Source organism: Odocoileus virginianus, chromosome 30 (assembly GCF_023699985.2).
Source record: "Odocoileus virginianus isolate 20LAN1187 ecotype Illinois chromosome 30, Ovbor_1.2, whole genome shotgun sequence".
Taxonomy (NCBI): Eukaryota; Metazoa; Chordata; class Mammalia; order Artiodactyla; family Cervidae; genus Odocoileus; species Odocoileus virginianus.
Window position 1 is genome coordinate 42,215,151 of NC_069703.1, and position 26,952 is coordinate 42,242,102.

At 42.3% G+C, this 26,952-nt stretch overlaps 1 protein-coding gene across 4 annotated transcripts in view; it reads left to right on the forward strand.

Moving 5' to 3' along the window:
• The first annotated feature begins 3,161 nt into the window (after positions 1-3,161).
• KPNA6 (karyopherin subunit alpha 6) overlaps positions 3,162-26,952 on the forward strand; it is a 53,712-nt gene continuing 29,921 nt past the window's right edge. Inside the window, exon 1 of one of the 4 annotated variants that reach the window (XM_020896126.2) lies at positions 3,162-3,329. In XM_020896126.2, coding sequence (XP_020751785.1) covers positions 3,326-3,329 — 4 coding nt within the window. In that variant the 5' untranslated portion in view covers positions 3,162-3,325. Of the gene's footprint in view, positions 3,330-25,518; positions 25,636-26,952 lie in introns of those variants that run through there. The other 3 variants (XM_070459084.1, XM_020896125.2, XM_020896127.2) reach the window with 3 other exon arrangements.

A 26,952-nucleotide genomic window follows, 5' to 3' on the forward strand; every position in this document is an offset into this window, starting at 1 on the left:
AGGAGTGAGTGAGTGAAGTCGCTCAGTCGTGTCCGACTCTTTGTGACCCCACGGACTGTAGCCTACCAGGCTCCTCCGTCCATGGGATTTTCCAGGCAAGAATACTGGAGTGGGTTGCCATTTCCTTCTCCAGATCTTCCCGACCCAGGGACTGAACCCAGGTCTCCTGCATTGTAGGTAGACGCTTCACCGTCTGAGCCACCAAGGAAGTCCTTAATCCCATTTTTATGACAATCCTAGGAGGTAGGTGCTGTCACTCCTATAGATGAAAAACGGAAGCTTAGGAAGCTACAATGATTTGCCCGAGGTAACACAGCTAGGAAGTACTAGAGCTGGGCCCCGAAAGAGGGTTTTTGATGACATTGCTGTCCTGATGTGATGTCCCGATTCTCAGCACGCAGTCACTGAGACCCTGCCCTGTGCCAGGTACCATGGTAGATGGTGAAGATGCCAAGACACAGAAACAAACATGTCACTATACGCAGGTGGGTATAACAGTTACAAGGTACAGAATAGCTCATGGGAGAGAACACTGAATGCTCTCTGGACTTCTTGGAGGAGGAGACAGTCTGAGTTGTATTAGCCACTTCGCAGGGGGACAAGAGGAGGAAAAGGTGCTTCAAGCAGAGCAATAGCAAAGAGATTTGGAACATTCTGGTGTGTCCGGGGAGGTAAGCAGAATGTGGTTCCTAGAACAGGAGAGAGAAGGAAAGTGAGGCAGAGGTGGGTTGGAGCTGGAAAGGTCTGCAGGGACTGGGTGAGGGAGGATCAATGGCTATAGGCTAGGGAGATCAAGCCAGTCAATCCTAAAGCAAATCAACCCTGAATTCATCAGGACTGATGCTGCAGCTGAAGCTGCAATACTTCGGCCACTTGATACAAAGTGCCAACTCACTGGAAAGGACCCTGATGCTGGGACAGATTGAAGGCAGGAGAAGAAGGCGGTGACAGAGGATGAGGTGGTTAGATGGCATCACTGACTCAATGGACATGAGTCTGAGCAAACTCTGGGAGACAGCAAAGGACAGGGAAACCTGGCGTGCAGTCCACAGGGTCCCAAAGAGTCAGATAGGACTTAGGAACTGAACAACAAAGGAGGGAACGTGAGCGAGGCTGAGGGCAAGAATGGAAATGAAGCCGCTTGGAAGCCCTCCTGGCTCCCCGTGGAGCATAGGATGGAGGGCTCAGGGGCTGGCAGGAGAAGAGACACAGTTATAGACACTCATCTAGTCTGAGCATGTCCCCTGAGCCCCTTTTCAGCCACAAGTTATACTGGCGCTCCCTTGGTGGTGCATAGAAGACAGACACTGCAGCAAATGTTTTTGGTGCTTTTGTTGAGTCAGGCATTGTGCCAGACACTGGGACAGAGACAAAGATGAGGAAGATACAGTCTCTTCCATAGACAACCAGGAGAGAGAGACACCTTGTCAACAACTTAGGGTGCCAAGTGCTGAGGAAAATGTGTGTCCAGGACACTAGGAAGCAGAGAGGACATAGGCTGACCCTGCCTGAAAATGCAGGGACGTGGGCTCGATCCCTGGTCGGGGAAGATGCCACATGCCTTGGAGCAATTAAGCCCGTGGCCCTTGAGCTGGTGCTCCACAACAGGAGAAGCCATTGCAATGATAAGCCCACGCACCACAACAAAGAGTAGCCCCTGCTTGCCACAACCAAAGCTGGAACCCAGCAAGGAAGACCCAGCACAGCCAAAAATAAATAAATAAAAATACTTTTTAAAAAAGTGAATGGAAAGGCGCAAAAGAAGATAGGAGCATACATGGGGAAATGTGGTCCCCAAATATGGATGGAGCCTGGATTGCCTGGTGGGGAGTTGCCCAAGAAGCCAGTAAGGACCAGCTTAACATGATAAGGTCTCTGCTTTTAAAAAGATGGGGGGGGGCAGTAGCTAAGACTCTGAGCTCCCAATGAAGGGGGCCTGGGTTCGATCCCTGGTCAGGGAACTAGATTATGCATACCACAACTAAAGATCCCAAGTGCCGCAACTAAGACTCACCAGAGCCAAATAGTGGGTGCAAGTGGGAGAACCTGGACACAGAAGACCAGTGTGGAGACAGGTAAAACAGACCCGCAGAGAAAAAAGGGGTCTGACCTTGAGCAGTGGCAGTAGGAAGAGAAAGATAAGGCTCCATTTCCTGATCCCGATTCCTAGAACTGGCTCTTTGAGTTGCTTCCGTCAATGGGCTGGGTACACAACTAGAGATGGCAATTTGTTGTGACAGGACTTCAGCTCCCAAAAGATAGTTCCTTCTTGGGATCCATGACTTAAAGACATAGCCTTCCTCTGTGTGTTGAGGTGGGGAACAGAAGGACCGGAATGTGATTATGCAAAAAGGGAGGTCTAATGTGTACCAGCCATAAATTTCATGATTCAAAAGGCACATAAGAAACTTCCCTGGTGGTTCAGTGGTTAAATTACAGGCTCCCCACTACAGGGGATGAGGGCTCGATCCCGGTTCAGGGAACTAAGATCCCACATGCCACCGGGTGCAGCCAACAACACCAACAAAAGACACTTGAACCTCAGAGCCTCAGTTGCCTCATCTCGAAAAAAAGGAGATCATATTCCTTGTTTTGTGTAACTCACAGATCTGTTCATTCGTTTGTTTATTCATTCAATAAATATTTATAGAGCACATACCCTGTCCCAGATACTGTGCTAGGTGCTGAAGAGCAGTAATAAAGGATACAGAACTGACCTCTGCCCTCAGAGAGCTTGCAGCAGGGATAAATGAAGCTCTCTGTCAACTATAAAGCCCGGCACCAGTGTCATTTTTCTACTTATCTCCCAATAGGATTGTAATCAGTTTTACTTTAGATTTCTTCATTTCCTTGTCTCTATATCCTTGGGCAAGTCACTTTACCTTGCCAGATAACTCCTTATTCATATCCAGTTCAGGGTCTATGCGTGGTTTTAACTATTAATACAAAAGGAAGGAATACCTTTTTGGAAGAAAAAGTTTCTAGGGGAGGAGACCTTTCACTACAAAGAGGAAATAGTAGGATAAGAAGCTGAGAAATCTTAAGCAGCTTAACTTTCTTTGGTAGGTGTCCCTCCCAGTTTTCCTCCACCCACTCCTTTCATATCTCATCCCAGTTCCCCGCCTTTAGCAGCTGCGGTCTCTTTAAACGAACTCGTCTGTGTGAACTAGGCGTTGGGGCCGAAAGCGCGTTTCTTCCCGGGATTGAATGTTAAATTGTTTGTCCTTTCCGGGCTGCCGTCCTGCAGATCCGCCATATTGTCTGCTGAAGCTGCCGCTGAAGCTGCCGCCGCTGCCGCCGCCAAGTAGAAGCGAGCGGAGCCGCGATGGGTGAGTAAGGAAACCAGGCAATTGGGGATTCGGGCTGAGACAGTCTCGGGGCTTGGAGTCTGGCGAGAGCCTGTCTCCAGGCTGTAGAGGATGTCTGAATTTCCTCCAAATAGATTTGAGGGGAGAAGCCAGGCCGGGAGCGCCGCTCAGGCCAGTTTGGGGCCGGGTTAGGGCCCATGCGGGGAGCAGTCTTTGGGGGTTGGTTCCGGGAATACCTTGTCACTTCTGGAACCCCCACGTGGTGGCCCTGGGCCGGATCGCACGCGTTCCCGGAGGCTAGAAAGGGGCCGACCCTCTGGTCTGTGGCGAGCCTGGGCTTGGGGGCCGGGCTCCAGGCGGCGGGACTGGGGGCCGGGCTCCGGGTGGCAGGCCCGGGCGACGCTAAGGGAGCTCTCTCCAGGCGTGTGTCTGACCGACGCGCCTGTTAACTGGATTCACTGACTCCCCTGAACTTAGGGAAATCCTGCCGATGTCTGAGAGAGAAAGTCCTCTGGCGAAGGTACGCCAGGAGATCCGGCTCTAGGCCTGGTAACCAGGGGTAGCCATGCCAAAAGCAGCTTGGGCCGCTGAAGGCCTGAAGAACTTCCCGAGCCGAGGCGGAAATGGGGTGGTTCGATTGGGTTCAGAGTGACAGCCTTCGTAGTGGTAGAAAACCAATGCCAAGACCTCGTGGTCATGTATAGGTCGGGGACTTTAGGTTTCTGGGCCTGGCCCTGATTAGCAGAAAAGGAGGACCTGTTGCTCTTTCTAAAGGGACTCCAGCCAGCAAAGCCAGTGCTCAGAGAGATTACGGTGGCCAAGTCGTTGGATTTAGGGACAGAACCATCAGTGGTGCTTCTTCTCCAGCACTAAAAGCTGCTAAATTTGCTAAGGTCTTCCTTTTGTGCAGGCATTGTTCTGATTGCTTTACATGTCACGTTTTATTTAATTTGCACAATCTATTGAGATATTACTATTATCCCAGATAAGGAAACTGAGGCTAAAGTAAAGTAACTCAGGCAAGGTCACACAAGTGGCTTAAACCAGGAGGATCACTCCAGAACTCTAGTTTATAGCTGCTGTTTTTTGTGGCCTGGCCCTCTAGTGGTTGGGCTGGAGAAGAGGGAAAGAAAGCTTTTAATCCTAGGCAAGAGTTGTAAAGGTGTTTTGTTTTTGTTTGCTAGTGGGCCCACTTTGAAATCTTTAATCTGAAAGAAACTGAATAACTCCAAAGGTGAATTGCTAACCCCAACTATTTTGGGTGTTTTGGGGTAGGGAGCTAAATGAGATTCTAGGATCGAGTTTTGTAAGATCCCTGATCCTGAGGAAACAAATTATTTCCTTGAGCTGAACAACAATGAGTTTAGAATCAGATCTGGTATTATAATCCTGCCTACTTCTTCCTAGCTCTCATCCAGAGAAGTCACTTAAATGTCAAATGCAGTAATGCATATGGAAAACACCTAGCACAGCTCACAATAAATGTTATTTTCCTTCCTTTCTGAGCCTTCCTTTTCTCATCTCTAGAGAGAGGGAAGGGACAGTGTTATCCAGGTGTTTAAGAATTAAACAGATTAAATGAGATACCACAGTATCTCAATGGCTTACCGCAGTGGGTAAAGAATCTGCCTGCAGTGCAGAAAGCACAAGAGACATGGGTTCAGTCCCTGGGTCAGGAAGATCTGGAAAAGGAAATGGCAACACACTGCAGTATTCTTACTTGGAAATCCCATGGACAGAGAAGCCCGGTAGGTTACAGTCCATGGGGTCACGGAGAGTTGGACATGACTGAGCACACAAGCACAACAAGAGCTCTATAAATATCAAAACAGATTCTTTTTCACCTTGTATGTCTGTTCCTTTCTTTTAAGCACTCTGGTTTCCAGAATCCTCGATTAAGGCTGATAGGCCTGTCTTTGTAAGTGCAACTTCATGAATGAATGAAAGATTTGGGGGACTTCTATGTTACAGATTTTGTATTGGCCTTCAGTTTCAGCAACACTGCTGCCTCAAAAGGGAAGGAGCTAATATTTAGTTTATTAAGCCCAGTGAAGTAAATTTGGCCATGATTTACTCAATTTTTACAGATTGGGAAACTGCTTCAGAGAATAGAACACACTAGTTGCAGCAAATCCAGAAGTGAGATTCTTACCCATTTTGCTGCAGAGAAACCTCTAAATAGAATCACATTAGTCCTTTTATGGTACACTTTGAAATGGAAGTTCTTCAGTAGAGCAGCAAAACCTGACCAGGGTCCTGAAGGGGATTTTTAGCCTAGAGTCAGGTAGCTTCCCCCTTTTCTCTGCAGCTCCACTTCAAGCCCCTCCCCCCACCCCATCCCACCTTGCATTTTGTCTTTCTGAATACTCAGCTGTTGGTGGTGATGTTTTGTGTGGATTTTGTGGGTTATTTTGTTATGTGTGGGTTGGATGTTTTTGTTTTCTGATCCTTATACCACAGAGTGAAATGTATCCTTACGTTTAATCCTAACATCAAATCCAAGATGGTTTTGTGTGCGTGCTCAGTCACTTCAGTCCTGTCTGACTCTTTGCAATTTTATGGACTGTAGCCCTGCCAGGCCTCTCTGTCCATGGGGATTCTCCAGGCACAAATACTGGAGTCGGTCGCCATGCCCTGTTCCAGGGGATCTTTCCAATGCAGGGATCAAACCTGCATCTCTTAATATCTCCTACATTGGCAGGCAGGTTCTTTACCACTAGCACCACCTGGGAAGGTAGTTTTGGTTATCCCCATTTATAAATGAGTAAACAGGCTTTGAGAAGATTTGGTGTTTAGTTCAAGGCTGGTGATGTAAGCCCTAGGGCTGGGGACACTAACACAGCCTGCGTCACACCTCCATGTCTAGACCCTGCTGTATTTCACTGCCTGACTGGCATACTCTCCTCAAGCTCTGGCCTATATACTATACTGTTTCTTCTGTGCCAGACTTCGCTAGCCTTAACAGACCTTTGTAGTTATTTCATTGCTATTAGGAATTTTGTGGGGGTGATGCTTGCAGCTCTGAAAGTTGTTTTAACCCTCCTTAGCAGAGACCACAGACTCTCAAGACTAAGTCTTGGCAGACATTAATTGATTTTATCAGGTTCCTATCGTCCTGCTAACCAGGAAGCTGGCAGCACCTTCCCAGCCCTGGGGTGATTGATGTAGCCCACTAGCCTTGATTGATATAAACTCTAAATCAATCATAATTCTATCTCTCTAGACAGTGATTGATGTAGGCATAAACAGCTGATAGAGATTTTGGCTGATTAGATGTGAAGGGAAGCCTAGAGGACTTCTGAAAAAGCCTTTCTATTTGCCAAGTTTTATTCGTTTTTGCCAATTTATATTTTAACCCAGGTATCTCACCAAAGTTTGAGAACTTAAAAAAAAAGAAATGGGATAACTGTATTAATAACCAGTGCTTCTATAGAACTTGCTATATGCTAGGCACTAAGTACTATAATACTAATTCTCACATTCAGATTCTCACATTCTAGTTGAGAAAACTGAAGCACAAAGATGTTCAGTAACTAATGCAAGGTCAGAGCTAGTAAATAGAAGAATCACTTCCTCAGGCAGTGTGGTTCTAACCAAAATATGGGCTATTAAGGACTGTGTTCTGCCTCTGGAAAGGAAGGATCCCTTTTCTGACTCTTGAAATTGCCATTCGCAATACTGGGAATTCAAGAGGCAGAATTTATAAATAAAGAGCATGCAGTTCTAAGAGTGAGGGTCAAGATGGAAAGAATCTGATCTCCTTGTGATGTTTTTGAAACTGTCATTGCCATTGGCCTGTAGGATACTGAAGGTTGCTTCTAGTTTGCTGCAGGTAACAAAACCTTTCTGATAATTTAGAACATTTCTTAGTTTCTTACATCCTTGCCTCTCCATCCACCCCATAGTTCATAACAGCAACAGAGAAGGCACTAAACTAAGTGTCCAACCAGCGTCAAACTCACTCCTCCTGCGTGGGATAACTTCCCTGCATTTTTTGTTAATGATCAGACCATTGGTCCAAACACTAGGGCATAAGAGAAGTCTTACCCTTCTTTGGTTCCTTACTCTTTTCTTCCTTTCCTATATATTGGCAGTTGTTGGATACTATGATCCTCTTACTGATGTCTTCCGTCATCCCTAAATTGTTTTGTGTACGTTTTTCTCAGAGCATAGTTCCAAAAAGACTAATTCTGTGGTCTTTAAACTTGCTGAATCTCAGGCTCCTTGATGTGAAAATATAATAATATTGTTTATTAATGTTAATGAAGTGTCAATGAAGTATCAATGCTAGATGTTAGAAAATACTGTAAGTTGTAAAGGTGTCATTATTTCAGGAACTTTCTAAATCTCTTCTGTAACCTCCTATACCACAACCACTTCTGCTGCAGCAATATTGCTAAAACACCCATCAGATCTTGTCACCCTACTCCTTAATTTAGGAACCTTCATGGACTCCTTATTGTCTGCAGGATAAAATCATAACCCATAGGGTGTGGTATTGAAGGCCTTCCTACTGACTCCATTTAATATTTATCCACATATTCTGCATCCCACTCAGACTGCCTCCTAGGTGTGTATTTCAGCTTTCCTGGTAGAGAAAGTGACAAAAGCAATCCCTTCCCCACCCATCTTTTCCTATGGAAATATTGCCCCTTTTATAAGATCTGGTTTAAAGGCTCCCTCCCTCAGGGACCTTTCCGAAATACGTACCTTATGCCTTCCAAACTGGAAGTGAACTGTTCTGAATTCTGTAGCACTTTGTTCTTGCCTTTCATATAGCCCTTTTCATATTTTATCTTGTGTTACAGCTATTTCATTTTGTAATTCCATTAGAGCTTTAACCAGTTGCTTAATCTCCAGAGCTTTATTTTCCTCATCTCTTAAAACAGGGATGATGATAATAATGTCTGCCTCGTAGGAGTGTTGGGTGATTAAATGAGCGAATGCTTGTAACGCATTTTAGCATGGTGTTTAGCACACCGTGAGTACTCAGTAAATGATAACTAATTGCTGTTAGTTACTCAGTGAGCAAATAAAGTACTTAGTATGTGTCAGGCCTTGTGTTAAATATAAAAGAGTAATCAATTTGTCTTTTAGGGGAAGGCAGAAATATTTTTAAGATTTATTTATTTATGTTTATTTTGGGCTGCGGGTAGGCTTTTCTCTAATTGTGGTGAGTGGGGGCTACTCCTCCTCGTGTGCGGGCTTTGTTAGTTGTGGTCCATGGGCTTAGTTGCTCCATGGCATGTAGGATCTTCCCAAACAAGGGATAGAACTGGTGTCCCTTGCATTACAAGGTGGATTGTTAACCACTGGACCACCAGGGAAGCCCAGAAAGCAAAAATATTATGAACACTTGTCAGAAACATGATGAGGCAGGCAACAGTTATTCATCATTAATTTCAGCAAATGTTTGTTGAATGCTTACTGTGTGTCAGCTACTGTTCTAGGCCCTGGAAATATAGCAGTGAATAAAACAGACAAAAGTGTACTTTTCTAGTGAAATCCTAGAGTTTAAATTCTAATGGGTAAGTTAATAAAATTAACCAAATGGAAACTGACAGGCCAACTAGAGTCCCATGAGATCTGATTGATAGGTTCCAGCCTGTTGTTGCCATTACAGAATGTAGGTCTAACGTTGCCTTAACTTCCCAGGCCTTTCCACAATCCCTTTCCCCAGAGGTTGGAAATCTGAATTTTCATATGATTTCTTAATAGATTAAACATTTTTAGATGTTGCAAGCTAATTTTTAAAATCTAAAAACATTTTGGAAATTCCCTGGTGGTCCAGTGGTTAGGACTCTGAGCTTGCACTGCAAGGGGTATGAGTTCGATCCCGGGTTGGGGAACTTAGATTTTGCAAGCCGCTGATGCAGCCAGTAAATAAACAGATAAATCTAAGAATATATACTCCAATATAAATAAACAAATGAATAAATAAATGTTTTTAAGAAACAGAATCTAAAAACATTAACCAAAAATATATTTGAGGCCAAATATAGCCCCCAAACTGCCTATCTTATTGATGTTTTGCCTTCATTAATATTCTATGTATTTTGTAAACTATCTTAAGTAATCTATGTATTTTACCAAATTCTGTGTATTTAAAAAATATTTTTGAGTGGTCCACTGGATGGAACTTGGCACTTACACTGCAGTGGCCTGGGTTCAATCCCTTAGGGAACTGAAACCCCACATGCTGTGTGGCCAAAAAAAATAAATCATCTTTAAGATAATTTTAAGTCTTTGGCTTCCTTAGATCTGATTAGCTGGTCATTATGTTATTTTGTGTTGTTTTATTGTGATGTGGCAAGTAAAATTCTGGTACTTAGGATCATTTACTTCCAGAGACATCAGCTCTGCTGTTTTTGTTCCTCTTCCTTGTATCATTAACATTCTCTTCCATTCAGTTTCTTGACAGAACTCTACACTGTTTATTTTGTAAATGTTAATTTAGTTAAAACTAGCTATCTTATAAATCCACTTAACGAGATGCAAACCACAGTGTGATGCAGTATGATGAATGTGAATGAACTTCGTCACCCACAGATAAAAGTTGCCAGTATTAATAGGCTAATGTATAATAACATAAAAATTGCCAGTATTAATAGGCTAATATATAATAAAGATAAGCCATGCTAATATATAAGTACATATTATATCATATATTAGTAAAAATATACATATATGCTTTTCTTCCTGTGTCCCAGTTAATTTTGTGTCTCATACTTTGGAGACCATTATGGAATAAATATTTTGAGTGAGTAATCCACCCCAGCCTAGGGGAGTCAGGGAAAGCCATTAAGCTAATGAGACCTGACCTATGGATGTGATTTGTCAGCAGCAGGGTGGAAATGATTTCACAAGCAAAAGATCGGTAGGCTTGGTGGTTGGTAGCATTTCGGGGAATGATATTTAGACCTTACCCTTATGACAGTGAAATGCCATTGAAAGGTTTTAATCTCAGAAGTGACATAATTAAATTTATTTATTTCTATTACTTGAAAGCTCTGGGGAGAATAAGACTGCTAGAAGATTCTAACCAGGAGATTCTTTAAGTAGTTGGTGGGTGGTTTTTTTTTTTTGGTTTTTTTTTGTTTGTTTGTTTTGTTTTCTTTTTAATTTATTTTTGGCTGTGCTGGGTCCTCGCTGCTGAGCAAAGTCTTTCTCTGGCTGTGGTGGTCCGGCTTCCTGTTGTGGCGGCCCCTCCAGCTGCGGAGCACCAGTTCTGGGTGCACAGGCTCAGCAGTTGCTGCTGGCAGGCTCCAGAGTGCAGGCTCAGCAGTTGTGCCTCATGGGCCTAGTTGCTCCACGGCATGTGGGATCCTCCTAGACCAGGGATGGAACCCGAGTTCCCTGCACCAGCAAGCGGATTCTTAACCACTGGACTACCAGGGAAGTCCCAGTAGCTAGTTCTTAAGTAGTATTGTAGTCCTAGCAAGAGATGTTCAGAGATTGAGAGATAGTTACAGTAGAGAATGTTGTTCAGTCACTCATTTGTGTCTTGACTCTTTGCATCCCCATCGACTGCAGCATGCCAGGCCTCCCTGTCCCTCACCACCTCCCCAAGTTTGCCCAAGTTCATGTCCATTGCATCCGTGATGCCATCCAGCCATCTCGTCCTCTGACATCCTCTCTCTTCTGCCCTGAATCTTTCCTAACATCAGGGACTTCTCCAGTGAGTCAGCTGTTAGCATCAGAAGAGCAAAATACTGGAGTTTCAGCTTCAGCATCAGTCCTTCCAACATCTATTCAGGGTTGATTTCCCTTAAGATTGATTGGTTTGCTTTCCTTGCTGTCCAAGGGACCCTCAGGAATCTTCTCCAGCACCACAATTCAAGTGCATCAATTCTTCAGCACTACACCTTCTTTACGGTCCAGCTCTGGACCACTGGGGAGACCATAGCCTTGACTATACAGACCTTTGTCCGCAAAGGAATGTCTCTGCTTTTCAACATACTGTCTAGATTTGTCATAGCTTTCCTGCCAAGAAGCAGTCGTCTTCTGATCACAGTAGAAACTTTGTATTACCAGGCTTGGTTATTGGTTTCATTTGGAGGCTGAAAGTGGTTGGGGGACAGGGGTGGAATTAAGCATGACTCCTGGGCCTCTTGCCTTGAGCAGCAGAGTAGACAGTGTTGCTGTTAACTGAGTTGAGGTTAAATCTGGACATTTTGAGCAATCTCTGTGACCTCCAAGGGAAGATGTCCAAAAACAACTGGATAGAGAAGTCTGGAGCTCAAGAGTGGGGTTTGGGGTTGAAGATAGAGACCTGATCATCTGTTTATTATGTAGTGGCTGAAACTGCGGGAATTACTGATAGTACCTATGAAAAATGTGTATCATGGGAGATGGGCTGACAAGAAAACCTTTAATGTGCGGGAAGAAATGGATCAGCAGCCTTAATTTGAAGAAAGTTAACTAGTAATTGATGTCTCATAAACCAATGGAAAAGAGTACTTTTTAAATTTATTATAACATTTTATTTATTTTTGGCTGTACTGGGTCTTCGTTGCTGCCAGCGGGCTTTCTGTAGTTGGCAGAGTGGGGCCTACTCTCAGGTTGGAGCGCGAAGGTGTCTCATCGCCATGGCTTCTCTCGGAGCACGGACTCATAGACAGTGGGCCAAAAGTCATGGTGCACTGGCTTAGTCGCTCCGAGGCATGTGAAATCTTACTGGAACAAGGATCAAACCTGTGTCCCCTGCATTGGCAGTTGGATTCTTAACTACTGGATCACCAGGGGCATCTGTAAAGAGGGTTTTAGGAAGAAGGAAATGGCTGTCAGAATTGAGTGCTGCCAAGAGGACCAGCAAAAGAAAGACTGAAATTGAATTTAGCATCATGCACTCCATCAGGGTCTTTTACAAAAACAGTTTGACAGCATGGAAGCAAATTGGAGTGGACTAGGATGAGAGAGGAAAGACAAACTATTTCAAGAAGTTTGAAATAAAGAGAAAAGAAGCAGATTAGTGAGACTCTTGTAAAGTCTGGGCAGAAGATCATGAAGATCAGAGTTAGGATAATGGCACTAGGAAAAAGAGACAGAGTCCAGAAATAATTAGGAAATAAATCCACTATTCTTAGTGATTGGATATGAGGATAAGGGAAAAGGAGTTGTCAGGGGTGACTCACAAGATCTGTCTTGAAAAGCTGAGAAGATACTAACTGGTACAGATCCTTAATCCCTTTTATCAGTGTTTTCTCAAGCTTTCCATTTATTGTCACCTTCCTAAGAAGCCTTCTTAGGCATCTTTTTCCCCTAATGCATCCCTCCCAGGAAATTTTAAAACACAGATATGCTCTATGGTTTTTTATATGCAATAAGTATGTCTGTGCTTTATACATAAAAAGTAAACATAAAACTTACTTTATATTCAATGCAAGGTTAAGAGTGACTGAACAAGATTTTTAGATTAAAGTTAAATTAAAAGACTATTTACATTTAGCTAAGTTTTATAGCTGTATTTGCTGGGTAACTGATTTGATTACTTACATAAATTATATCAAATTGCATATGCAAATTAGTGTTTATAAATACAGAGACAAACTAATCAAAACTTTAAAAATTACTTAAAGCTGTTCATTTTGCAGCAAAAGCAAAACAATAGAAAAAGTCAGTTTCTTGAAATTATTGTTAGTAAACTTTTTAACTTTTGCTTTATATGAGAAAATAACAAACTGCTATATAGTCATTCAGATAGTTAACATTATTTTTAGCACTTGGTGTAATTAATTGGGACAAATTTTAATTTGTAGAATTAAATAATAAAATGTAAAGTTTTAATTACCAAAACCCATGTCACATACAAAAGCACTGGGGATCAAACATAAATAACATCCACATAACAGGCATGCTCATTGCTCAGACCACCTCTTGTCATATAACTTCAAAATTCAGCCATTGGTCAAGAGAAAGTCCCCCAGTCATGGCCATCTGTTTCCCAAAGCTTTGTAGTACAGGTCTTATATACTTTTTTTTTGTCAGCCTTTCATGAAGTCAGTGTCAGTGCTGCTCATGGCATACTCAAGAAAACCCAGCAAGAAAGTTAAATACTAGGGAATAGAACATTACTGATGAAAGTTGAGCTTTGGAGGGCCACATACCACTGTAAAATCTAAGTTCTTCCCCTCTCTCATTAACTGGCTTCACCCTTTTGAGTGTATAACACCTCCAGCAGGGTCTGGGATAGAGCCCTGTATAGTCACATATTATTAATATTTTCTGGCAAAGCACTTGAACGTTGAGTGAGATTAATAAGGGCTGTAAGTAGTCTCATGTTAGTTTTTGTTTTTAATATTTATTTATTTATTTGACTGTGCCAGGTCTTAGTTGCAGCATGTGGGATCTAGTTCCCTGACCAGGGATTGACCCCTGCCCCCTGTATTGGGAGCTTGGAGTCTTAGCCACTGGACCACCAGGGAAGTCCCTTTATGTTAGTTTTATTCAGGTTTTGTTGCTTAAATATATTTTGAGGTTATATATACTAAAAACATTCTTAATTTCAGTGCTCTTTTGATTCAGAAATCCAAATAAGGGGTTGTGGTCAATGAAGTGTATAAAGAATGAATGAGGAGCAGGTTTATGGAGACAATGCTGACTTTAAAAAAATGTGTTTAGAGCATTTGAGGTGCTTATGGAACATGGGTAGAAGGAACACCTTGAGTATTAGGTATGACTGCAGATGTGGATTTAAAAGTTATCAGCTTTTCTAGCTGGAAATAGAACTGCCCTATGACCCAGCAATCCCACTTCTGGGCATACACACCGAGGAAACCAGATCTGAAAGAGACACGTGCACCCCAGTGTTCATCGCAGCACTGTTTATAATAGCCAGGACATGGAAGCAACCTAGATGCCCATCAGCAGACGAATGGATGAGGAAGCTGTGGTACATATACACCATGGAATATTACTCAGCCATTAAAAAGAATTCATTTGAATCAGTTCTAATGAGATGGATGAAACTGGAGCCCATTATACAGAGCGAAGTAAGCCAGAAAGATAAAGACCATTACAGTATACTAACACATATATATGGAATTTAGAAAGATGGTAATGATAACCCTATATGCAAAACAGAAAAAGAGACTCAGATGTATAGAACAGACTTGTGGACTCTGTGGGAGAAGGCGAGGGTGGGATGTTTCAAGAGAACAGCATCAAAACATGTATATTATCTAGGGTGAAACAGATCACCAGCCCAGGTTGGATGCATGAGACAAGTGGTCGGGCCTGGTGCACTGGGAAGACCCAGAGGGATCGGGTGGAGAGGGAGGTGGGAGGGGGGACCAGGATGGGGAATACATGTAAATCCATGGCTAATTCATTTCAATGTATGACAAAAACCACTGCAATGTTGTAAAGTAATTAGCCTCCAACTAATAAAAATAAATGGAAAAAAATAAAAATAAAAAGTCATCAGCTTTTAAATCTTCCAAAGAAGCAATAATTGTAATGAGACGTGATTAGAATTGCTTATTTTGCAGTGAGGTAAATGGTAGAGAACGAGCCCTCTTAAAAAAAAATCTGGCTCATTGATTCTTACAGCCTAGCTTTGGAAGGAATGAAGAGGGAATAGAAGATAAAGATTAAGAGAAAGGAGCTACAGTGTTAGGAGAAAGGAAGAGGAAGAATCATCTCTTAGTGGAGAGCAAGGAAATAGAATTGTTCTTTTTGTTGGTTTTTTTTTTTTCTTTTTAAAAAACTATTTAATATTGGAGTGTCTGATTAACAGTGTGATAGTCTCAGGTGCACACCTGAGTAACTCAGCCATGCACATATGTGTATCCATTCTCCCTCAAACTCCCCTCCCACCCAGGTGCAACGTAACGTTGAGCAGAGTTCCATGTGCTATACAGTAGGTCCTTGCTGGTTATCCCTTTTAAATACAGCAGTGTGTACATCACAATGTCAAACTCCCTAACTATCCCTTCTTCTCACCTCCCCCGCCCCCCACATAACCATAAGTTCCTTCTCTAAGTCTGTGAGTCTGTTTCTATTTTGTAAATAAGTTCATTTGTATCATTTCTTTTTAGATTCATCTTATAAGGATTATCATAAGATACTTCTCTTTCTCTGTCTTACTTCACTCAGTATGACACTCTCTGTGCCCATCCATGTTGATGCAAATGGCATTATTTTCATTTTAATGGCTGAGAAGTATTCCATTGTACATATGTACCACATCATCTTTATCCATTCCTCTGTCAGTGAACATTTAGATTGCTTCCATGTCTTGACTATTGTAAACAGTTCTGCAGTGAACATTGGGGTGCATGTATCCTTTCGTACCATGTTTTTCTCTAGATATATGGCTGGGAGTGGGATTGCAGGGTCATTTTGTAGCTCTGTTTTTAGTTTTTTAAGGAACCTCCATATTGTTTTCCATAGTGAAACAAAAATGAAAGTGAAGTCACTCAGTTGTGTCCGACTCCATAGACTATAGCCTACCATGCTCCTCCGCCCATGGGATTTTCCAGGCAAGAGTACTGGAGTGGGTTGCCATTTCCTTCTCCAGAATTGTTCTTTTTGACTCTAACTTCCAGGAAATTGCCCTCATGGGGAATTGAAGATTTTTAGAGTAGGATCTGGGACGAAAAAGGAAATACCACTGATTTAGCATTTAGGCCCTAGACACTTTCACATTACCTCATCAATCATATGGGACTATAAAATTTATTATTAAAATGAGAAGCAGAGATTCACAGTAGTGGGTAATTTGCCCATGGTTATTCATTTGGGATGGGAAGCAGTTGACCTGACTCCCAAATCAATACTCTGTCTCACTATATCATACTGGAAGGAGTTGACAGGATTTGAGGGGCAACACTGAGTGTCTGTCTGTAGCACGTCTATAAGAGGACAGAGAGGATTCCCTTTGTGTGGCCTCTTAGTCTGGCTCTTCCCAACACTGTCCCAGGCTCTTTGTACATAGGGCCTCAGAAGATCACATCCCAAAGCCAGCTCCTTTTTGGATTAATATATACAGGTTAGAGAAATCCTACTTTTAAGTTGTCAGAATAGCTGTTGGAAAAGCTCTTTTTTCTGTTAACCAAAGGTTGAAATGAAGACCTAATCAGAGGATTTGTGTAATTCTCCCACAGGTAATGCTGAACCCTCCTGTCGGAAGACAGGATGAAGGGGTGCGGTGCTGCAGAATAGGGACCAGCCGTTCACTGTTGTGTCTCAGAGACATTCTGCTTGTGGACCTTTTTATTTATACCTCTGTACGCAGACTGGTCTTGTTCCTCAAACCAGCCTTGGGTTCTCTGATCTCTTTGCTTGGGACTGCTCTCCCTCCCCCACTAATTGCCTTCAGAAATAATAACCATCTAGCCTTCACAGACCACTTCAGAGCTCACCACACAGTAAAAATAGTTCTCACTTTGTTATGTCATTGCACACGGATTCTTTTTTTTTTTTTTTTTTTTTTTAAATTTTTTTTGGCCCTGCTGCTTGGCATGTGGGATCTTAGTTCTCTGATCCCAAGCTCCTTGCAGAAGAACTATGGAGTCTTAATCACTGGACCACCAGTGATTAAGTGGTGGAAAGTCCTCTTTGGTTCTTGATGGTATGAAACTAAACTAGATTGTAAAGCTTCCCGAAGACAGAAACTTTAGCAGACTGCCTGGCATATACATTTTATTAAGTGAATAATAAATCACTTGTTTATATGAGTCAGTTTAGAGATCTGACCATTTGGATTTTTTCCCCCTTGATTCCTTGAGCAGTATGAGTACTTGGGAGTTATTCAGTGAATGTTTTGGCACTGACTTAAGTGTGAGGTGAGTGCTTTGGTTTTCCTACTTTTAAGTAATTCATTATAGTTCCTTATAGCACCTAGTGGTCATGGCAGTGGGGTGTCCCTAGGAAGGTAAGAACCTCTAGATTCTGCACAGTCTACAAGGGATATTGGAAATTTTCTTTTGGAGAAATTAGACTTCAGCTGTCCTGTTGTTTAGTTGCTCAGTCATGTCTGACTTTTTGCAGTCCCATGGACTGTAGCCCACCAGGCTCCTTCTGTCCATGGAATTTCCCAGGCAAGAATACTGGAGTGCATTGCCATTTTCTTCTCTAGGGGATCATCCTGACCCAGGGATCGATCCCATGTCTCCTGCATAGGCAGGCGGATTTTTTACCACTGAGCCACCAGGGAAGCCCGTAGCTATCATAGACCTCACCTGTATCTCTCCACCCCTTACTTCCCCATTCCTAGGTCTGAGCACTGCATTTATATATATATATATATATATATATATAGATTGAAAGGCTAAAAGGACTAGTAAATGCTAGGAGAGAATTAGGACTAGAGAACTGGGATTATCAACTATCTGGTTGATGCAGTACCTCAGAGTGCCATGCTTCTCTTAGGTCTCAAGCTTTGAATATATTAGTTGTGTGTACAAAAGATAGTTTTCCCCACATGATCTTTTAGCCACACCTCCTGGTTTATAGATTCAGCTTTGTTTCCTGGAGTGATCATTCTTCGACCCAGTCCTGTGAGGATCTGCCAGAATATGAGCAGCCTTATTATGGCTCCATTATGGACTAATCCAATTGTCCATAGAGAAGTCTCTCCCATTGTTTTGGTGATTAGCAGTTCTGACAGGCTTGCAAATAACCCCCTGAGAGCCTCATTCTGTCAGACTGTTTCAGTACTGTTTTCTTGTTTGCAGTATTGCTTGGTCATAGAGCTCTGAGAGAAATTCCAGAAGTTTGAAAAACTACTATCAAACCCAGTCCTACCTTGCCAGAATAGCATTTTATTTTTCACAAAGCACTTTGGTGTGTATTCTCATAGGACCTTCACTGTAACTCTGATGTAGAGAGGGTAAGGGTAGGAGAATTAAGATCCAGAAAAGTGACGCCCAAGGCTGCACACTTGTTAAATAGCAGACCAGAAATCAGATAGTCTGTTCCCGGTGTGCCTGCTGGGGGTCCATCCAGCACAGCTGTCTTCTCTCAGCCTAAGTATTTCTATTATAAACCCTTGGAGATAGTCTGCCCATTCTCATGTTGAATTTTTATGTTTATTTTTTATTTTTTTATTTTTGTCTGCTGCTGCTGCTGCTAAGTCGCTTCAGTCGTTTCCGACTCTGCGCGACCCCATAGACGGCAGCCCACCAGGCTCCCCCGTCCCTGGGATTCTCCAGGCAAGAATACTGGAGAGGGTTGCCATTTCCTTCTCCAGTGCATGAAAGTGAAAAGTGAAAGTGAATTTGCTCAGTCGTGTCTGACTCTTAGCGACCCCATGGACTGCAGCCCACCAGGCTTCTCCGTCCATGGGAGTTTCCAGGCAAGAGTACTGGAGTGGGGTGCCATTGCCTTCTCCGCTGAATTTTTAAAATTGGTTTCAAGCCCTACACCAGAACTGGGACGATTAATTCAAATGGTTGTTTTTGTTTTTCCTTTAAAGTGGCATATAGCCGGGACTTCCCTGGTGGTCCAGCCGCTAAGACTCTATACTCCCAATGAAGGGGGCCAGGGTTCAATCCCTGGTCAGGGAACTTGATCCCACATGCTGCAGCTAAGGCCGGAAACAGCCAAATAAATAAATTAAATAAATAAATATTTAAATAAATAAATAAAGTGGCATATAACCTTCAGAGGACTACCTAACTACCTGCCAGTCCCTACAATTTTCTACTTCCTTTCTTATCTTTGTTGGTATCTTCTGATTTGTATTCCCTAATCTTGGAAAGAACTGGACCACATCTCATTGACGGATTTAGACAGGCAATGGTTAGGGTGGTAGAATCCAAGGAGGAACATTGACGTTTCTTCCAAGAAATAACAAAGGAGTTCCCTGTGGCTAGTATGCTGTTAAGTAGAATATATGTAATAGAGCTTTGACTTTAGTCAGAAAGATCTGGATTAGCGTCTCCCACTTATTATTATCTGGGGCCTTCTGCAAGTTGTGCCTCAATTTTCTCACCTCTAAAATGGGGATTTTATATGAGCTTAGACTTAAAAGCTAAGAAAATTATTACTAAGTCATTACCAATCAAATTTGCGTTGTCCCTGGGAACATACCCTCTGTAGAGGTTAGAGATGACTTTGGCATTTTGAAAGAGCTTTCAAAAGGGATATCTTGACTTATAGTCCAGATTTAATAGATAAAAACATTCCACCATGGTTAGAAGCTTTGGAAAACATTCTGGACTGGACTTGAAAAGAGGGCTTCATTCACGTCAAGCAGTGAGGACACAGATATGTAGTTTTCAGCAGGAGCATCATGATCCTTGCCTGCCTTGGTGCCTGACAGAGGTGTCCTAGCAGGACATGGAAATAAGTACCATGACACATAAAAGGAACTTATATATAGCAATAATTTGTTAGGTTAGTAGATTGGTTCTATCACAAAAACTTTAAAGGCATCTGAATGCTAAATTTGTTAAGAAAGAACTTGTGTGAATCACAGGATTACCCTAACATGCTTTTGCTATATATAATTAATGCCTAAAAAGAATAGGTATGCATATGCAGAAGAATGAAGTTAGACTCCTGCCTTACACGTAAAAATTAACTTAGTGGATCAAAGACGTAAATGTAAAAAGCTAAATCTATAAAACTTTTAAGATAGCATAGGAGTAAATCTTTATGACTTTGTATTAACAGCATTTTCTTAGATATGACCCTGAAAGCACAAGCTACCCCTCACTCCCCCCCTCCAAAAAAAAAAAAAAAGATAAATTAGACTTAGTGAAAATTTTAAAGTTTTGTGCTTCAAAGGACACAGTCATAGATAATAAGAATTATGTAAGTGCTCACTCATAATTGCTTTATTTTGGCTGACAGCTGACACAACAAAATGCAAGTCAGTTTTAATAATTAAATGATTCTTGGGTTCTGCTTATCTACATTCATCTTTTCTCATTTTCTATACAAATGTGTATATTCCTTTTCCAGATTTGGGGTTTGGTATTTTTGTTTTGTTGAATTTATTGTAAGCCACTTCAGATCTTTTGGAAAACTAAAATTTCAAAATGTTAAGTTTAATATTTGAGAGGATTTATGTGCTGTGTGCTGTGCTACAGATTCTTAATCTCAAAGATTTAATGATCTGGAAGAGAAGTGATGAGTTGTGACTAAAACAGGGTCATTGATGGTTGTCAGTGGGAACCAGTTTATGGTAACAGGTGTCACAGATGAACAAAGCTGGACACTAGTTAAAGTGATAAGGACAGATTTCAGTCAGTAATGTACTGTTGTAACAGGGAAAAGTGTGAACTGATTTCAGCTTTGATTTGTACAGAGTTAACTTTAAAAGAAAAAAAGGATGAGGGAACAAGGGCTGGAGTGAGAGTGAACTCCATACAGTCAGGGAAATGAAAAATCACAAAATTCAAGGAAGGGAAGGTGGTTCACATGAAACCCAGCCGGGCTTGCTTCTGGTGCTTATTGAAAGTAGTCTCCTACCCTCCCACAGAGCCTGGGAAATGGGAACCCTATTTTCAGATGCTAGCTGAAACAGTAAATTCATTCAGCAGCCTTGAGATTTTCCCAGGCAGGCACTTTTAAGTGTGGCTGGGGTCATCTAGCAGTGTGACCTTGAGCTGTTAGAAACTATTGGTGTTTTTTATTCACGTCTTTATAGGCCACGGTTGAGCCTCATCGAGAAAGGGCTCAGAGGAGCCTGGATAGAATTTAGTTAAGGACAGAATCTTTGGTACAGGTGAAAATCAGTTTACTAGCCTGTCTTAGGGGAATAGAAAGTTCATGAGTGGCTCTAAGACCAGAGTAATGGTAATGGCATGAATTCTGAACTAGGGAAGCTAGGGGAAGTAACTGGTTTAAGGAGACAGAAAGTGAGTTGGAGCTAGCAAGTAAGGCATTTGAAAATACACTTGACAGACTGTGACACTAGAGATTTGGTACTTGGTGTAAAAGTGGACATTGAAGCTATGGGTGATCATTTGGGAAAGGAGGCTGCTTCTGCCGAGAAGGGGACTAAAGGTAGATACACACTGACACTGAGGGATTGGCGTTATGAAACCTGAGAAGGAGTGGTTAGAAAGTAAGAGAACTGGTAGAGGGTGGTGCTATCAGAATCATGGGTAGAATTTCAAGAAGGCAAAAGTGATCGTCAGTGACAAGGTAGAAGGTCAGATACAATGAATGCTGATGAGGTTACTGAATGTGGCTGTCAAAAGTATCTTTTTCTGAGTCGTTTGTGTCCTGAAGTCATTTTTCTTTTAAGCTTATTTTGTGTGTGTGTGTGTGTCCTTACATCAGAGTGTTTCCATTCAGTTTTCATACCCATTCTGGAGGAAACTTATGGTTTCTGGATTTCTAGGAAGAAATCTTTTTAAATTCTGCTTTTAGAAGATCTGCTTCCCTCCAGTTCCAAGGAAGAGTCCTTTGCTGTGCATTTCTTCCCTTAACTTACACTTGCTAGCAAACACATGTTAAGCAACTGTTATGGCTAGACCATATATCTGGGACAATGTAGGTGTTCAGTAAGTATTGAGTAGGTATTTGAACGGTGATTCATTCAGCAAATATTTGTATATAGCATAGATGCTGGAAATACAACAAAAGATTTTGTAGAACTTACACAGCTTATGGAGGAGAACAGATACAGATTGCAAATAGTGTAATGAAGGAAATAAAACAGGTGTTCTGACAAAAATGTAGTCTCTTACTTTGTGGTGACAGGGGAAGGACCTAGCAATTCTAAGAGCTAGGGAAGAGAATTGTGGGCTGAAAGAAAACAGTATTTGATAGTTTCCAAATACTGAGAGCCATTGTGACAGGAGCATTTGATGACTGAGGGTAAAAAATTGAATGAGATGAGATGAAGATATAGGCAGCACTTTATATTGTGAAGATTTTACATGGGAGCAGTGGTATAGCCTGGCTTTGTTTTGTGGTGGTGGGTTGGGGGTGAGTTGTAGTTGCCAGGCAAGAGATGACTTTGGGAAAGGGGTGCTGTGCTTAGTTGCTCAGTCATCTCCGACTCTTTGTGACCCCACGGACTGTAGCCCCACAGACTCCTCTGTCCATGGGGTTTCTCCAAACAAGAATCCTGGAGTGAGTTGCCATGCCCTCCTCCAGAGGATCTTCCCAACCCAGGGATCAAACCCATCTCCTGCATTGCAGGTGGATTCTTTACCGGTTGAGTCACCAGGGAAGCCCAGGAATACTGGAGTGGGTAGCCTGTCCCCTCTCCAGGGGATCTTCCCAACCCTGGAGCTGAACCGGGGTCAACCGGGGTCTTCTGCATTGCAGGCAGATTCTTTACCAGCTGAGCTACCAGGAAAGGAGTGAGAGAGATGTAAATACATTCAAGATACATTCAGGATTTGTCAGTAGATTTGATCAAATAGATGTGAGAAGAGAAGGAATCAAGGATGATTTTTTTTTTAATCTAGAGTTTAGATTAAGTAACTTGTAAATACTCTTGCTGTTGATGAGATGGGGGAGTTAGAAATTGTTAGTTTCGGATACCGAAGTGAAGATTTTGATGTGTGTGTGTGTACAGTCACTAAGCCGTGTCCTATTCTTTGCGACTCCATGGACTGCAGCAGACCAGGCTTCCCTGTCCTTCACTAGCTCCTGGCGCTTGCTCAAATTCATGTTTGTTGAGTTAGTTATTCTATCTAACCATCTCATCCTCTCCCACTCTATTCTCCTTTTGCCTTCAGTCTTTCCAAGCATCAGGGTCTTTTCCAATGAGTCAGCTGTTCACATCAGGTGGCCAAAATATTGAAGCTTCAGCATCAGTCCTTTCAATGCATGTTCAGGGTAATTTCCTTTAGGATTGACTGGTTTGATCACCTTACAGTCCAAGGGACTCTCAAGAGTCTTCTCCAGCACCACAATTTGGAAGCATCAATAGGTAGTTGCAATGAAGACCCAGCACAGCCATAAATAAATAAATAAAATTATTTTGAAAATTAAAAAAAAAGAAATTTCTGTCCATGTGGAAGTCATAGGTGACCTTGACAAAAGCAGCTTTTCTTTGGAGTAGAAGGAATGAAAGTCAGATTTGATGAGTTAGAAGAGTGAAATAGAGCTCACAGAATCTACAGTATTAGCAGTGCCTTTTTTTTTTCCTTTTAATATTTATTTGGCTGCACTGGGTCTTAGTTGTGGCATGTGGGATCTCATTCCCTGACCAGGGATCAGACCCAGGCCCCCTTCGTTGGGAGTGTGGAGTTTTAGCCAGTGGACCACCAGAGAAGCCCAGCAATGCCTATTTTTTTAAAATTGGTTATTTCATTATGTTGTTATATGTTCAGTTCAGTTGCTCAGTCGTGTCCGACTCTTTGCGACGCCATGAACCACAGCATGCCAGGCCTCCCTGTCCATCACCAACTCCTGGAGTCCACCCGAACCCATGTCCATCGAGTTGATGATGCCATCCAACTGTCTCATCCTCTGTCGTCCCCTTCTCCTCCTGCCCTCAGTCTTTCCCAGCATCAAGGTCTTTTCTTTTCCAGTGAGTCAACTCTTCACATCAGGTGGCCAAAGTATTGGAGTTTCAGCTTCAACATCAGTCCTTCCAATGAACACCCAGGACTGATGTCCTTTAGGGTGGACTGGTTGGATCTCCTTGCAGTCCAAGGGACTCTCAAGAGTCTTCTCCAACACTGCAGTTCAAAAGCATCAATTCTTCGGTGCTCAGCTTTCTTTTTTTTTTTTTAATTTTATTTTTCAACTTTCTTTATAGTCCAACTCTCACATCCATACATGACCACTGGAAAAACCACAGCCTTGACTAGACGGACCTTTGTTAGCAAAGTAATGTCTCTGCTTTTTAATATGCTATCTAGGTTGGTCATAGCTTTTCTTCCAGGGAGCAAGTGTCTTTTAATTTCATGGCTGCAGTCACCATCTGCAGTGATTTTGGAGCCCAGAAAAATAAAGTCAGCCAATGTTTCCACCGTTTCCCCATCTATTTGCCATGAAGTGATGGGACCAGATGCCATGATCTTAGTTTTCTGAATGTTGAGCTTTAAGCCAACTTTTTCACTCTCCTCTCTCACTTTCATCAAGAGGCTCTTTAGTTGTTCTTCACTTTCTGCCATAAGGGTGGTATCATCTGTATATCTGAGGTTATTGATATTTCTCCCAGCAATCTTGATTCCAACTTGTGCTTCCTCCAGCCCCGCGTTTCTCATGATGTACTCTGCATATAAGTTAAATAAGCAGGTGACAATATACAGCCTTGATGTACTCCTTTTCCTATTTTAAACATACCATTGCTTAAATGGAGTACTGCAATAATCTGGCTACTCCCTTAGTGTGTGACCTTGCTGCTGCTGCTGCTGCTAAGTAGCTTCAGTCATGTCTGACTCTGTGCGACCCAGTAGACAGCAGCCCACCAGGCTCCTCCGTCCACGGGATTTTCCAGGCAAGAGTACTGGAGTGGGGTGCCATTGCCTTCTCCGTGTGTGACCTTAGACTCAGGTTATTTCTGTATCAATGAGGGTCTGTATTAATTTGCTAAGACTGAATAACAACACAGACTGGATGGCTTAAACAACAAAAATGTATCCTCTCTTAATTCTAGAGGCTAGAAGTCCAAGATCAAGATGTTAGCAGGATTAGCTAACCCTGAGACCTCTCTTCTTGGTTTTCAAATAGCTGTTTTCATATTCACATGGTGTTCTCCTACTATGTACATCTGTATCTTAATCTTCTCTTATAAAGGCACTGGTCATATTGAATTAGGGCCTTACTCCAGCATCCTCATTTTTTAAAAAGCTATCTCCAAGTAGTCACATTTTGAGGTATTAGGATTTAAGACTTCAACATATGAATTGGTGGAGGATGAGGTACAATTCAGGCCATAACAGAGTCCACACTTATTTTGTGTTATTCTTGCTAGTTCCTTGGTTCTAAGAGCTTAGGAAATGCATGGCAACAGTAGCAGTTATTTCCTAGAAACAAGAGATGCAAGCAATTTCAGGGACCTATTCAGAGAGTTCTTCAACGGAGAAAACTCCGAGTCTGCCTGAGACAGTCAGATGTTTGAAAAGGTATGTTTGTATTGTGGATTTCTTGATCCAGGCTCAGCAAGTAAGGGAGTGCATGATGAAAAAAGCCCCTTTGCCTGCTAGTCCCTGAATGAGAGTCCAGCATTCCTTTGGTTGCTGCTTCCAGATGTGCTTCTGCAAATGTTCCGCCTTCCAATCTAACCTCCCCTGTTTGGCTTCTCCAGTGAAGTCATAAGCAAATATTTGTGATAGTTTCTTGTCACCATGGTGACTAAAGCACAGCCTAGTTCTCCTTCCAGCTTCACTGTCAGCTCTGCTTGAAAGAAGAGACAGCCCTCTGGGAGAGCCCAGGCTCAGAGTCATGAAAAACCATGTGTCAGGTATTGGGAAACAGCAGTCCATAGTGGTGCCTTTAAGAATTTGTCCTGTGCCTATTAGTCTCCAGGCATAGGGGTGATCAGGGACCCCAAAGGGAGGCCACTGCATTCCCCTAGAACTTTTTTTTTTAACAGTAAATCGACTTGGGCTTTGCCAAGTGGATGTAGAAACTTGCGCATCATAAGACCTCTACTGCTGCTGTGGTTTGCCTCGCCGCTCTCTAGAATGAACAGAGGCATCTTTTCTGAAGTTTCATTTCCTTAGTATCTCTAGCTCCAGAACTCAGCCCTCTCCTCAACTGCTTCCATTTTGATTTCTCTTTCATTCAGATTCTCTTAATGGACTACTTCCCCCCCTCACATTTATGTACTTTCTTACTACACTTGAATCCTCAAGGTGGTCTCCTGTTTGAAGAACCAGCCCTAATCTAACCTTTGGAAGATTTCTTTTTAAGCTCTCATCATGATCACCCCAAAACACTCCCCAGAAAAGGTGATATTAGAGTTAACTGTCCCTTTCTGTGTGCCTCTAAAATTTATTTTTCATCCCTTTTGTAATACTTTTTGTAACTGTTTCAGATTAGAAATTTAAAGGATAAGAAATGAAATGACTATAAAGGGTAGACCAAGTTAATAAGACTTCTTCTGCTCGTATTTCTACATAATCAACTTCACTTTTATCAGTTTTTTAAATAGTGATGTTGTTTTTAACATGTCAATATTGAGTAAGATATGATAAAGTCACTGAAGCCACAGGAGGAAACACAGATGAGGCTTGGAAGGAGGAAGTTTATTATGGGTCCGAGGGCTGTGGGAGGTGGGTTCCCACTTGCCACACAGGGTCACAGAGGAAAACACCAGGGTGGTCAGGGGGCAGAAGGCACGAGCAAGCAGAAGGCTTAGGCCAGATCCTTGATTGCCGTTTCAGAGGGAAAGTGAAGGCAGGGCAGAAGAAACAGTTTAGTATTGGCTAATCTGAATAATTCTGGAGGGCTTTGGGCTATAAGAGTAGTCTCTAGTTACCTACTACTTTTGGGGCCCTGGGATGAAGCAGAGGAATATTGCCTCCTGGGTGTACAGGCAAGATAAAGGAAGTATGACTGGGTTGGTTCCTTTACAAAGGCATGCTCTTAGACATGTTATCTGTAAGAATTAGCTAGCAATTGGAGTGTCAATCTCCTGGGTTTGTAAGGCTCCCAAATGGCGAAACATCAGGAACTCAGAAAATAAGAAAATATAATCAACATAATCGGCCCTGTGATGAGTGAATACAAGTAGACAAATACAAAATCTTAAAAAAAGAAAAAAAAAAAAAACAAC